At 41.4% G+C, this 14,971-nt stretch overlaps 1 protein-coding gene across 9 annotated transcripts in view; it reads left to right on the top strand.

Moving 5' to 3' along the window:
• The window catches only part of Primpol (primase and polymerase (DNA-directed)), a 41,649-nt gene that overhangs the window by 21,665 nt on the left and 5,013 nt on the right, over positions 1 to 14,971 (top strand). For 5 of the 9 annotated variants that reach the window (XM_017312887.2, XM_006509458.4, XM_006509460.4 and 2 more), the window contains exons 7-13: positions 1,860 to 2,093; positions 2,808 to 2,970; positions 5,260 to 5,348; positions 8,867 to 8,956; positions 9,112 to 9,220; positions 13,913 to 13,995; positions 14,079 to 14,125. In XM_017312887.2, coding sequence (XP_017168376.1) covers positions 1,860 to 2,093; positions 2,808 to 2,970; positions 5,260 to 5,348; positions 8,867 to 8,956; positions 9,112 to 9,220; positions 13,913 to 13,995; positions 14,079 to 14,125 — 815 coding nt within the window. Of the gene's footprint in view, positions 1 to 1,859; positions 2,094 to 2,807; positions 2,971 to 5,259; positions 5,349 to 8,866; positions 8,957 to 9,111; positions 9,221 to 13,828; positions 13,996 to 14,078; positions 14,126 to 14,971 lie in introns of those variants that run through there. The other 4 variants (NR_151680.1, XM_006509461.3, XM_030243655.1 and 1 more) reach the window with 4 other exon arrangements.

Genomic DNA, 14,971 nt, shown 5'->3' with positions numbered 1-14,971 from the left:
TTAGACATTTCCAGGGAAGTCAGCTTTATTGATTTATGTTTATATTATTTCATAATCTTTGCTATGCCATATCTTGTTAACCAGGGTTACTTGCTCTCCTTCATTCCAGAAACAATCAAATTTAAATGTTATTGCAAGGTTCCTCTGTGTGTGTGTGTGTGTGTGTGTGTGTGTGTGTGTGTGTGTGTGTGTGAATCTATGCCACATGAGGGCAGGTGCCCCTGAGGTCATAAGCAAGTGTCAAGTCCCTAGAAGCTGGAGTTACAGCAGTTATGAGCTGCCTACCATGGGTACTGAGAACCGAATCCTGGTCCTCTGGAAGATCAGGAAGCACTCTCAAGCACTGAGCCACCTCTCCAGCCGGTATTTTATTTGTTTTGAGACAGTCTTGCGATGTAGCAGAGCTGACCTGACACTGTCACCTGCTTCTGTTTCCTGAGAGATGGGACAACATGCATGTGCTGCCGTATTCCATTGCAGTTTCTTTTAAAATTGCTAACTATGTGTCATCATGGTGATTGAGGCCTGGAGTTCTAGAATTAGGGAGGCTTACGCAGGATGATCGCAAGTTCAGGGACATCCTGGGCTGTATAGCACAACCCTGCCTCAGAAAAGCAAAATGAATTGTATTTGTTTCTTTGCATAGGAAAATCTTATTTAGAGAAAGAAGATTTTGATTATAAAGCATGTGCGTATTATGACTTAAAGATATATAAAGTCTTTATATATATAGGGTATACATATATAAAGCCTTTCTGTTATAAAAATGATAAATAAGCCCAAATTTACACTTAGAGCAAAGGTTTTCTTTTCTTTTTTATAATGATAAAGCCTTTATTTTTTATTTTTAAAAAAGATTTATTTATTATATGTAAGCACACTGTAGCTGTCTTCAGGCACACCAGAAGAGGGCATCGGATCTAATTACAGATGGTTGTGAGCCACCATGTGGTTGCTGGGAACTGAACTCAGGACCTCTGAAAGAGCAGTCAATTCTCTTAACCACCGATCCATCTCTCCAGCCCATAGAGAAGGTTTTCATACATTGTTTTGTATATGCAATATTATATATAAAGCAACTTAATGGTTGAATTATGCTTGATTTTGTTATATAAATAGTCCATGTAAATATAAGAAAGTTCAGTTATCTCACCAGTTTTTCACAGTGCATGTAGAACAGACTCTCATATACAAATTATACGAATTGCTTTAATTCTAGATATTATTTTTTATTTTTTAAAAAGATTTATTTATTATATGTAAGCACACTGTAGCTGTCTTCAGGCACACCAGAAGAGGGCATCAGATCTAATTACAGATGGTTGTGAGCCACCATGTGGTTGCTGGGAACTGAACTCAGGACTAAAGCCATAATTCACCTTTGAGGGTGGTAGATGGTTGGCAACAGCCTTGGGACTATTAAAATGAGGGTTCTTGGGGCATGCTGTAGCTGCTGAAGGAGAGAGAATAAGCCCATCAGACTCTGCCAACCTGCTGACGCTTTGGGGGAGGGGTGGCAGACGCTTGGTGTGCTTCCCTGTCTGCATTTGGTGACCACCTTGTCCTTCAGTCACTGCCTAGAAGCCCTTCTGCTCCATTTGTAGCAGTGAAAGTGGACATTTCTGCTGACAGCATGTTGGGCTCAAGTCCATCCTAGCAACATGGTGTGTTTACAACTGACACCCACTCATGCCAATTGGAGCTGAGAAGATAAAGATTACACATGAGAGGATGTGGTAGAAGAGACATGCTACAGTTTGTAGTAGTAGCTGAGGAAAGGCACTATTGCATAAATAGACACTGTTATAGTCTATAGAAAATAAGAGTTACACTGAAATCGTAATACTTTTGATCCTTAGGTAATTTTGTGAGAAAAATTTTGCAACCTGCTCTTCACTTGATTGCCGAGGATGATGAAGCTAAGGTCCCAGAGGCGGTGGGCCAGGACGCCTCCGGTTTTTCTGTTACACCATTAAAACAAGAGATTTCAGAGGCCCGGGAGAAGGTGGGGTTGCCTAAGCAGTGTGACCCCGATCTTTCATTTTTAGTTGTGAAAAATCACATGGGAGAAAAATGCCTTTTTGTGGATCTAGGTGAGTAACATTGGCACTGTCCACTGCCCTGCGTCCTTGTGAAAGGCAAGTCTGGACCTGCGTGGGCTATGCTTAGGTGCTGTCATCCACTGGGAATAGATTGTTGCTTGTTGAGTGACGACGTCAGATTCATCCTCCGTTTACTTTGATTATCCAGTCGCCCCAGCACGTTTGTTGGCAGTGACTGTCATTCCCCACAGCTCAGCAGTACACTTTGCCATCACCAGAGTCTGTGCGTATTTCAGACTCTGGGCCATTCTGTTACTCACTCTGGCTATCATTTCCTGGGCTGGCACTGGTGCAGGGTAGGCTCCCCCACTTATGCAGTGTTCTCTCATTTGTTTTCTGGACAGCATTCTTACATATAATTCATTGAGCTTGTTATAGACACTCTGTTTTCTCTTGGTGCCTCCCTTTCTCTGGGGTCTTGTGTCACAGTTCTTTGTCAGCTCTCAGTCAAAACTTTTATTTCTGGCACTTTGTCCCGCTCTTCTGTTTGCTTTTCCTTGCATAGCTGCTCCAGAATCATTGTGAGCTATCTGCATGTGGCCTTCTTTCATCCTAATGTCAGATTATCTTAATTTATACATTGCTTTAATTTTCAGCATGGGAAATACTCATCTTTCCTAGCAATTTTGCAGGAAAGTATTGTCTGCTGACATAAAACAAATTGTGGAAACATGCATTAATTTTTAAAATTTATTTTTGTTGTAGGAGTGTATACAAAAAACAGAAACTTTCGACTGTATCAGTCATCCAAAATAGGAAAGTGTGTGTCTTTGGAGGTTGCTGAAGATAACAGATTTATTCCAAAACAGTCAAAAGATATTTCTGAGGAAAACCAGTATTTCCTATCTTCCCTGGTGAGCAATGTCAGGTCTGTAGAACTAGAATCAACCCGCCATATATACCATCATATATAATATAGGTAGCACTGGATACTGCTAAATGTAAATGTCTATATCTGAAAAATAATAGCAAGAAATGTTTCTAACCATTTAGTTTCTTCCTTATATCTTTTTATGATTATGTGTAATGCACTTTCCAGTTATTCTAAAATCACTACTTTATAAAGGAGAAAAAATACTATTTACATTGTATTTAAAAGTATAATTACTACTGTCTCATTTTCTTTCCACATATACACATATATATTTAGACCATTCATAGCCCGCTGTTCTGGTCACTATGTCTGCCTTGAGTATGACTCAGCTGTAGAGCTCTTGCCTGGAATACTCAGAGCCCTGTATTTGATCCTCTGGACTAAGCCCCAGAAAAAAGGTTTTAATTGGGATCATACTTATATGGTTTTGTCACCTGACTTGTTCTGTTTAATATCATATCACAAATTCTTGCCAAGCTAATAGTTTGTCAGTAGTTGTGAATAAAACATTTAGTATTATAAGTTTTATACTATAATAGCATGCTTTATTATCAGATCTGTTGTCGCAGGTTAGGTTTCTGTTTTGGTAACTAATTCCACCTTTACTAGACTGGCAATTACATCAAACTGTGGTTAGTAGGCCCATCCGTATCTGTAAGTCTAGCACTTGAGAGGTGGACATGCAAAGATAAGGAGTTCAAGATCAACATTCACGCTGGGCGTGATGGTGCACGTCTTTAATCCCAGCACTTGGGAGGCAGAGGCAGGCGGATTTCTGAGTTCGAGGTCAGCCTGGTCTATAAAGTGAGTTCCAGGACAGCCAGGGCTATACAGAGAAACCCTGTCTTGAAAAAAAAAAAAAAAAAATCAACATTTATTATGTAAGTTCAAGGCCAGGAGGGCTCCACGAGGCCACGTGGTAAGCCTTCATCACCCTGCCGCCCCCCCCCACCAAACCAACAAACACAAGCAAAACCCTGAAACAAACAAAAGTAATTAAGAACTGGACTAAACCACATTAACTTGCTATGTTGTTTTTTCTGTTTACCTCCCTCAAAAGTTTTTGTTTTGGAGTTTTGGTTTGGTTTGGGATTTTTTTGTTTTTTGGGTTTGTTTGTTTGTTTTTGGCAGAGACTCACTGTGTAGTCCTGGTGGGCCTGGAATTCACTATGTAAGCCATGCTGGCCTAAAATTTATAGAAATCCACCTGCTTCTGCATCTTCCCAGAAGTTTTTAAGAAGACGTTTCCATGGAAATTAACTTTAAGAATAATTAATAAATATTTTAAATAAATAAATAACTTTAATAAATATTAAGTGGGGCAGTGGTGGTACATGCTTTTAATCCCAGCACCCTGGAGACAAAGGCAGGCAGATCTCTGAATTTGAGGCTATCACAGCCAGGGCTATCAGAGAAACCCTGGCTCAACATACATTGATTAATTAATGTTTAGGGTATGTTTCTGTAGGGAAAGCTGTGAGTAGTGGGAAGATAGATAACGTCCCCCATATATCTCTGTTCCTCAGAAGTGAGTTGAAAGTCTTTTAAAGTGTAAATACTGACCTTCCAGGGTTGTTGAATTAAGTTTAGAACATTCACGTACCACATCCGTAGCAGTGGCCAGCACGCACTGGAGGTACAGGGTGTGCGCCTGCGAAAGTGTTGTAGCGCTCAGAGGGTCTCAACCTTCCGACCACAGCAACCTTTTAACAAAGTTCCTCATGTTGTGGTGACCACAGCCATCAAAGTATTTTGTTGCTACTTCATAACTAGAATGTGATACTGTCATGAATCATAATGTAAATATCTGATATGCAGGATATGTAATGTGTGACTCCTATGAAAGGGTTGTGACTCCCAGGTTGCGAACCACTGGAGTCCTACATAGTTTCAGTATAGCCTCACAGAAGTGGGCGGTTCTCATCTTAAATAAGGCTCGCTCCCCTACACTTTGCATAGAATTGCTCTTCTAGACCCAGCTATTTCAGTCACACCTCCCATGCTTCCATTATCTTTTCTTCTCTTTTGTTATTCATAGTTTTAAATCCTAGCAGAAAGTCCAAAGGTCTGTGTGTTTGGAAGTAGAACTATACCTTCAACCATTTCAGTATCCTAGAGTCCTTGGATCACTCTGTGAAGTGTCTTAAACAGTACAAGTTATGATCTTATTGTTATGTGTTTTGTGGTAGGACTGGTGCTCAGGCTATAATAGTGGAGCAGCATCTTTAGTCATGCTACTTCAACTCTAACAGTGTACTTTATTTCTTTATACATTTTCTTTAGATTCTCAGATACTCTGCGAGTTCTCACATGCCACCCATCTCAGACTAAACGAAAGCGGGCTGAGTGTTTTAACAGTACTGGCACTTCAGGTAACTTTAAACAATTTCACGTTAAAATTGACGGGTCTAAGATCTACTTTGCCTTAAAGGTCTTAAATCTTAAGTACTCATATCTGCTGGTCATACGAAAACTAATTCCTCTAGGTTTCTAACCAGGTTGGAATACTATAAAAAATTATAGGTGCTTATTAATTAAAACACCTGATTTTCATTTTGTGCTAAGAATATATTCCTTAAGGAACATATAAATGCTTTATATTATTTAAAGAATATACAAATAATGTATTTTATATAAAACAAGCACATCAAAATATGACTAACCTTTCACCCTTTTTTTTTTTTTTTTTTTTTTTTGGGTTTTCGAGACAGGGTTTCTGTATAGCCCTGGCTGTCCTGGAACTCACTCTGTAGACCAGGCTGGCCTCGAACTCAGAAATCCGCCTGCCTCCCGAGTGCTGGGATTAAAGGCATGCCCCACCATGCCTGGCTCACCCTATTTTTTTAAACAAGTATTTTTTGTGATGGATGTTTTGACTGCATGTTTGTCTGTGCACCAAGTGCATGTCTGAGGCCTATAGAGGCCAGAAGTAGTCACTAAACTCTCTCTCCAGCCCCTCGTTCATAATGAAACACAGGTGGCTTGATGAGATGGCTAAGCAGGCAAAAGCATGTGCCACCAAGTGCCTGACAACCCAAACTCAGTCCCCAGGGCCCACATGAAAGTCAAGAACCAACTCCCACAACATGGCTCTGACCTCCACACTCAATCTGCAGCATGCACACACACACACACACACACAGAAACACAGACAGACAGACAGACAGACACACACACACACACACACACACACACACACACACACACAAAATGTACTTTTAAAACTTACAGGTAAGCCGGGTGTGGTGGTGCACGCCTTTAATCCCAGTAGAGGCAGGTAGATTTCTTAATTCGAGGCCAGCCTGGTCTACAAAGTGAGTTGTGAGTTCCAGGACAGCCAGGGCTATATAGAGGAACCCTGTCTCGAAAAAAACAAAACAAAATAAAACAAAACATTACAGGTAACTGCTACAGAAGAGTCCCATTACCCTTGTACTACAGGAGTTCTCCACATATGTCTCTATCATACATTGCCCATTCCTGTACTGAAGAACATAAAGGGTTTTTTTCCCTAAAGTTTCTTATATAAATTCTCCGATAAATACTTTTATTTACATATGTTGTTATATCAATATAGTAGTGAAAACTGTTAGCAAAAACTCCAGACAATCTAAATATACAAGATAAACAGGATGACATACTCCAAACTGTAAGTTTAGATTTGTAAGGCTCAGACAATGGATAAGACACCCATTGATGATGATAAGAGAAAAAGTAGATTCTAGAACCACAAGTGTGGGGCTGGGGATGCAGTTTAGTGATAATGCACTTGCCCAGGACTTAATAGATTCCCTGCTGCTATAAAAACACAGACACAGCTGGGCATGGTGGTGCCTTTAATCCCAGCACTCAGAAGGCAGAGGCAGGTGGATTTCTGAGTTCGAGGCCAGCCTGGTCTACAAAGTGAGTTCCAGCACAGCCAGGGCTACACAGAGAAACCCTGTCTCGAAAAACCAAAACAAACAAACAAACAAAAAACAAAAAACACAGACACAAATTATATGATAGCTAGCCTATTAAAAATATGGGCAATATTTTCCTGTGTTTATTTCCTCTGATTATTTAAGATATATTTCTAGACATTATCTGGGAATGTTTCTCGTTTCTATAATGAAATATTTTCCAAAATGTCTCCAGTTATATTTAACTATTTTAATAGAAATACTGACTTTAAGAAAACTAGATTTTCCTGTCATTAAAACTAAATGAGTTTGTGAACTGGTTACTCTAAGTTACGGCAGTAGATTCTTAGATATAAAAGTCCACTGCCCTCCAGTGAGAGACTCCAGGAAACACAGATTGAGTTTATGATTCCCTGGGTGATGGAGCCCTTCGGTCCCTCAGTAAGAAAGAACGTAAGACTTTGGCTGACTCCTGTGACTTGAGTGTCTAGGAGGAAGCATGGGTCCATTTTCACTGGTGGGCGAATAGTTTCCGTTGACTATCTTACTCAGTCTTATCTTGGAGGAGGCATCTGGACAGAGGCTGACACTATCATTGTAAAGCAGTAACGGTTGCTGTGTTAGCCCAGAGTTTTTGGCCATTTCTGTAGTTTGGTTGTTTATATTATCTCCTTGCTCAGACAAGACTGCAGAGAGGTCTGGTTTAGTCTAGAATCCTTTGACTTCAGAGTGGCCTCAGTATCTACCTACTGAAGGCTGTGGCCTCATTTATGTTTCACAGCAGAAATCAGGACTGAAACAGGAATGGCCAGCTTGAGGTAGCACCCAGGCCTAACCAGGAGCCCAGTGCAGCCATTGAGCTGAGGGTCTACTTTTCTCCTTGTCAGAGTGAAGAAAACAGGCAAAACAGGCCCTTTATAAAAACTAGCCAACACTTGCCCCAATCGAAGTTTGAATCTTAACTACCTCCTTGAAGCAGTGCAAGAGCCCAAGAAGCAACAGTAAGGCGAGTTGCAAAGAGGGTGAAGAATCTTCAATTTTACAAAAGAGTAATTTTTTTTCTTTTCTTTTCTTTTTTTTTTTTTTTTTTTGGTTTTTCGAGACAGGGTTTTTCTGTGTAGCCCTGGCTGTCCTGGAACTCACTCTGTAGACCAGGCTGGCCTCGAACTCAGAAATTCGCCTGCCTCTGCCTCCCAAGTGCTGGGATTAAAGGCGTGCGCCACCATGCCTGGCTCAAAAGAGTAATTTTATCAACGTTTAACTTTTCAACATTTAACTGTTCTCATTTATAAATACTTCTCTGAAGAAGGAAGACCAAAGTGTAGATACTTTGATCCTTCTTAGAAGGAGGAACAAAATACCCATGGAAAAAGTTACAAAGTTCAGAGCAGAGACTGAAGGAATGACCATCTAGAAACTGCCCCACTTGGGGATCCATCCCATAAACAACCACCAAACCCAGATACTATGGCAGATGCCAACAAGAGCTTGCTGACAGGAGCCTGATATAGCTATCTCATGAGAGGCTTTGCCTGAATAATACAGAAGTAGATGCTCACAGTCATCCATTAGACAGAGCACAGGGTCCCCAATGAAGTACCCAAGGAGCTGAAGGGGTTTGCAGCTCCCTAGGAGGAACAATAATATGAACTAACCAGTAACCCTAGAGCTCCCTGGGACTAAACCACCAATCAAAGAAAACACAAGGAGGGACTCCTGGCTCTAGCTGCATATGTAGCAGAGGATGGCCTAGTCAGTCATCAATGGGAGGAGAGGCCCTAGGTCCTGTGAAGGTTCTATGCCCCAGTGTAGGAGAATGCCAGGGCCAGGAAACGGTAGTGGGTGGGTTGGGGAGCAGGGGGAGAGGATAGGGGGTTTTTAGAGGGGAAACTAGAAAAGAGGATAACATTTGAAATGTAAGTAAAGAAAATATCTAATTAAAAAAAAGAAAATAAAAAAATTAAAAAATAAATATTTCTCTGTTGCAGTGGAGTCCATTGAAGGCTTCCAGGGCTCCCCATACCCTGAGGTTGACCAATTTGTTCTTTCTTTGGTGAACAAACATGACATTAAAGGAGGTAAGGCTTGGCTTTCTCTCCTGTTTTTCTGTTTGGTTTTTCAAGACAGTTTCTCGTGCAGCCTCAGCTGTCCTGGACTCACTCTGTAGGGTTATTCTTTATTAACTCTTACATGGCAGAGCAATGGTTCCTTAAGCAGCATCCTTGCATCTTAGGGATTCGGCGTTGGAACTACTTTTTCCCGGAAGAATTACTGGTTTATGATATATGCAAATACCGCTGGTGTGAAAACATTGGAAGAGCCCACAAGAGTAATAATATAATGTAAGTCGTATCTGTTATTTGCGAATTGTATGCCTTTAGCTGATGTATTTAAAGTATTTATAATTTTAGAAATAATGTTGACAGTACAAAATCATTTTATAATATATATTAACTTATACCCTGTATTTGGTTGATGTTTTATATTAAATTATTTGTTGTTAAATCACTTCTAGCACATACCAGCTTTCTGTTTGATAATAACCCTTACAGTATCAGCTTAAAAAGATGATGGAGGGCTGGTGAGATGGCTCAGCGGGTAAGAGCACTGACTGCTCTTCTAAAGGTCCTGAGTTCAAATCCCAGCAACCACATGGTGGCTCACAACCACCTGTAATGAGCTCTGACATCCTTTTCTGGTGTGTCTGAAGACAGCGTATTGGATGGGGCAGGAGAGAACATGTCAGGAGACAGGACAGGAGGTGCTGATGGACAGGTTGGCCTCTCTGTTCCTCTCTGCATTGGTCCTTGACTCCTGGTAGAAGTAAAATTGGGTAGATTTGAAAGGGCACTACTTGGTGTGAAGGAAATCCGGGTTAAGATCATGTTCCCTTATTCTAGGCATGGTGCCAGGGGAGCCCGAATTCACTGAATGCTGGCCCTGTGTCAGGCACTATTCCCTGACAGAGAAGTAAATTATGAAGAAAAACCAGAAATAGCAATTTCAATTATATGAGAATGTTGCTAGAACAGGGATAAAATGAAGTGGTCAGCCATGAGAACTTTTGCTGGTTTATAGATAGTGTCACAACTCTTAGGTAATTTGTATGTGCTAGACATGAGGGGAGGGTCAGAAGATTTTGGTGAAAACCATGCTGAGTACCCTGATTCCCTGTTACACTTGATATCCTAGATTAACTCGGTTTACACAAGCAGTTAAAACTGTATGTTTCAGTGGTTAGGGGCTCAGTGCCCTGTGGGCCTGAGGTTCTATTTTGTACTAGTTATGACTACTGAGGTTCCTCCTCGGCAGTTTGCTTAGTTTACTTCGTGCTTTGTCTCTTTTTCCAAAATTGTCAGAGCTCCTAGCAAACATTCTTCATCTTGGTTTTAGTATGTATCTCATTTACTGCTTAATAATATTTGTATCTGCTTTAGTTTTTATCAGTTTTGCAATAATTTAATTAATCTTTGAATTTCAGCCTTGTGCATTTTTTATTTATAGGTTTTTGCTTTTTCACAAATCTTGTATCTTATTATTTCTAAGGTGTCATTAGCCATTCTTATTTTGTAAAAACTATTAAGTTTCCCTGTAAAGATCTCTTGTTGCTTTTCACATAATAATGTAGTATTTCAATTGTACTCAGGCCCACACATCTTAAATTCTATTATATCAACTTAAGCTGTAGGTTATTTAGAAATATTTTATTTCTAAATTATGGGTTTCTATTAGCTACCTTTTTATTTATAAAATTTGCCTTATGGTTAGAAAGTGTGTTCTCCATAAACTAAGTCTTTTAAGATTTATTCATTTTTATTTATTTGGGGCAGCCACACTAACTGGGTTCCTGAGTGGGAGGCTGGAGCTGTATAGGAGAGAACAGCAGGCAAGAGAAGTAACGGGACCAAGACAGATTTCTGATCAAGGCCCAATGTTTCCTAAGAGTCTGTGCTTATATAGAGGGAAAGGCCATCCCCTGCCATGCCAGGCTTCTTGATGCTTTGTTGCTAAGTTGTTAGCACTAGTCTGTCAGAGCTGTTAGCATTAGGTCTCCAAGTCCACAAGTTGTCAGCTATCTCAGGAATATCTCAGGAAGACAGGTTCAGCCTCTCAGCGGTAGGAGAAGAGCAGCAGCAGGTGACAGAACAATACAGCCATCTAGGTTGGAAGGCTCCACCCCAGGTGGTCTCATTCTCAGTGGCAGCAAGGTCTGAATCAGCCTGCTTCAAGGCTGGGGGAGGCTACGGGGGAAGGGGGCGGGGAGGAGGGTTCAGGACAGGGTTTCTCTGTGTAGCCCTGGCTGTCCTGGAACTCACTCTGTAGACCAGGCTGGCCTTGAACTCAGAAATCCGCCTGCCTGTTTCCCAAGTGCTGGGATTAAAGGCGTGTGCCACCACTGCCTGGCTCATTTTTATTTTATGTCTATGAGTGTTTGCCTGCATAAGTGTATGTGTACCACATACAGGAGCTAGAGTTACAGTTGTGAGCTGCCGTGTGGTGTTGGCAACAAACCTGGGTCTTTTATAAGAGCTGCAAGTGCTCTTAACTGCTGAGCTGCCTCTCCAGCCCAAACTCATGCATTTACTTTTAAAAAAAGATTTATTTTTATTTGTGTGTATTGTGAATTTGTGAGTTCATGTGCACTGTGTGAGATCATGTGCACATGATCCTCAGAGACAGGATCCTCTGGAACTGGAGTTAGAGGAAATTGTGAGCCAATTGATGTGGGTGCTTCAAAATGAACTGGGTCCTCTACATGAACAGTAAGTCCTTTAATACTAACTCATCTCTCCAGCCTCGAGGCTGCTCAGAGCATAGCTAGCATGGAGTCGGTCTTTATTAATGCCTTGCCCGTGATTACAGAGAGCTGCTTCATGTGTGCCTATTAGGTCACGTTTGTTAACTGCATCTATGTTGTCTTATTCATATTTTCTGCACCTTTACTGATATTTTTTTCGTGGTTACTTGATCACTACCACCTCCTGGCATGATCTGTAAATTGCTAAGAGAATACATTGTTTTATTAAAGTCTTATAAAAGAATTTCTTTACAAAATTTTTATTCTTTAAGAAGTTTGTAAAATATTTTTTCTTTTTATAAATGTGTATTTTCCCCTTTCGAAATAGATTTTTTTTCCTCCCAAAATATATCCTGATTACAGTTCGCCTTACTCTACTCCTCCCAGTTTTCCTCACCTCCTCTCCATTCCAGATTGACCCATCTCTCAGAAAATAAAAAGGCTCCTGCCTTGAATCCCAGCACTTGGAAGGCAGAGGCTGGCAGATGACTGAGTTTGAGGCCAGCCTGGTCTACAAAGTGAGTTCCAGGACAGCCAGGGCTACACAGAGAAATCTGTCTCAAAAAAGAAAAAAAAGAAAGAAAGAGAGAGAGAGAGAGAGAGAGAGAGAGAGAGAGAGAGAGAGAGAGAGAGAGAGAGAGAGAAAAGAGAAAATAAATAGGCTTCTAAGAGATTATAATATAACTAATATAATGATAAAATAGAAACTAACACATTGGAATAGGCTAAGAAAACTAAGTTTTCATTAGCAAGTGGTTGTCGGTTGGAGACTGCTCTGGACTAGGGATGGGGCTGTGTCCACAGCTCCTTTCAGCTCCAGGATTGCATCTAGTGCCGTCCTTGCAGGCTACGTACATTCTACCTCAGGCTCTGTGAGTTCCTACCCATGTTAATCCTCACATGGCATGTTCTAATCAACCACAAGCCATGCCAATTCCTGCCCCAATCCTACCAGGTCAATCTCCACCTTCCTACGTTTCCATTGAGTTTTGGTTCATCTGCTGGACTGCAGTTGACCTACCAAGAGCTATATCCTTAAAGACAACTAACTGGCTCTTCTCTCCTCCAGAAGCTGCAGCCTGTCCATACCTCTCATCTAGGGAAGGGGGCTCGTGCACCTCTTCCCACTCCATCATTGAACACTGACTAGCTTGGCCTTGTACAAATTTGTGCCAGCAACCACAACTGCTGAGTTCACGAGTCTGATGGCCCCCAGAAGACCATACTTTGAGCAGTCTTTCCTGACCTCAGACTCTTAAAATCTTACCACCGTCCCCGCCTCCTTCCACGCCAGTCCCCTTGGGTAGGAAACGGGTACAGACATCCTGGTTGTAGCTGCGCACTCCCCTTACTCTCTGCTCACCTCTGTGGGTAGATCCGTCCTCCCTACAGTGCAGTCCACTCTGCCTTACATACTTTGAACCTACATCACTTTAGTGGATATTACTTTTCACTTCTGGATCTTCCTAGAGAACTGTCTGTCCCTGTCTTGTTTTGTTGTTTTCCTGCTCAGAGGTCCATCTGTATAGTGTATGTATTGATGTATCGCGTGTAGGCAGGTGCACACGTGTGGCGGTCAGAGAACAAAGATTTTTCAGAGGGTTTGTCAGGGGCCTAGAGGCCACTAAACTAGAGAGCTGGCTGGTTGCTGAGTCCCAAAGGTCTACCTGTCCATACATCCAGCACTGGGATTCCATGTGTGCCACCACTTGGGCCTTTCCAAAAATGTGTGCCTGTATATTGTATTTACTGTGTTTGTGTGTGCAGGAGCCCTCTTCCATGCATGTATGTGCAGGCTAACATTGAGTGTCTTCCTCTATAGCCCTTTAGGCTGGCTGGCTGTTAAGTTCCTAGGACATCCCTGTGTCTCCCTTCCCACACTGAGGTTACAGCCGCACCCAGTGTTTATGTGGCTTCCCGGGATCTGAACTCCCGCCCTCAAGCCTGGGCATCAAGCTCAGCTGGCCGCCTGGCCACCTCTCTCTCAGTTTGTCTTTATGAGGGCGCTGAGGGTTGGACTGGAGGCTTTTGCACACACGAGTGCTTTGCCCATGGGTCCCTCAGCCATGAGTGTTATTTTTAGCAACCACTTTTCTTTTGGTTTTGCATGTTTATTTTCTTCCTTTAGCTTTTGAATTTTTCTCCATCTTAGGCACATCTCCGGCACATGGCTATAGTTAACCTTTACTGTCTACCCAGTGTGAGCATTAATGCTTCCCTTTCCTCATACATTAAGGATTCTGGTTGATCTGAAGAATGAAGTTTGGTATCAGAAATGCCATGACCCTGTCTGTAAAGCACAAAACTTCAAATCTACCTGTGAGTTATTAATTTTTATATTTACCACAAAGTGAAAATCGGATATCCACCTAAAAATATTTTTATTTATGTTTTTGATTCAGGTTCCCCATTACCCACTGAAGTAAGTCTGCTATTTCTTCTGAAAGATGTGAGTATAGCTCTTGGTCTTGGGTTTTGGGACACAGCATAAATGAATCACGAACTGTCTCCTGCCTCTAGATAGCCTTTAGCACACTGTGAGGCACTCCGTGGTCACTTGGGAATATGTTAATTAGTGATCTTCCCACCTCAGTGCCTCAGATAACATGAGCCACTAGGGAGTAAATTTAGTCCTAGGTAAAAAGACCTTTCTTACAGTTTGCTATAAACAGTAAACCAAGGTGCTGTCCTGTCTGTACAACAGAGTCAGAGGGAATACACAATTTTAGTTTTGGATATTACTAGATTGCTAAGCCAACATTTAATCCAAATGATTCACATTTAGTGATAAAAATAAAAAGTAGAAAATACATAAAAAGCAGAACTGGGTTGTCTGGATGGAAACTTCAGGGCACTTAGGGCACTTGTACAACAATCGAGTCCAGTCCCCGGCACCCGCATGGTGGCTCCCATTCCAGTCCCAGGGGATCTAATGCTCTCTTCTGACTTTCACCAGCTCCTGTGTGCCTGTAGTACATACACATATAATAAGAGATTTTTTTTTTCTAAAGGTAAAAATTGTCACACATATTTGGGCAAACTGATGCGAAGGTTTTAGCGTAAGTCTTCCATTATTATACTTGAATGTGCTCATTTTGCTTTCAAAGTCATAATGTATGGAAGTAGTTTTTTCCATGACGTATCAGTAACATTTTCATTACTAGCTATTATCAGATTGTTTCACCAAATCCTAGAATTGAGATGGTACAGATGTTGATGAGCGCCTGCCACTAGGTTTGCCAGCGCAGGCGCCAGCCTGCAGACAAGTGGCAATCCACCGTCAATTTGCATTTAT

The sequence above is a fragment of the Mus musculus genome, chromosome 8 (genome assembly GCF_000001635.26).
Source record: "Mus musculus strain C57BL/6J chromosome 8, GRCm38.p6 C57BL/6J".
NCBI lineage: Eukaryota > Metazoa > Chordata > Mammalia > Rodentia > Muridae > Mus > Mus musculus.
Note: the sequence above shows the minus strand (reverse complement) of the source record. Positions and strands in the feature narration are given on the sequence as shown.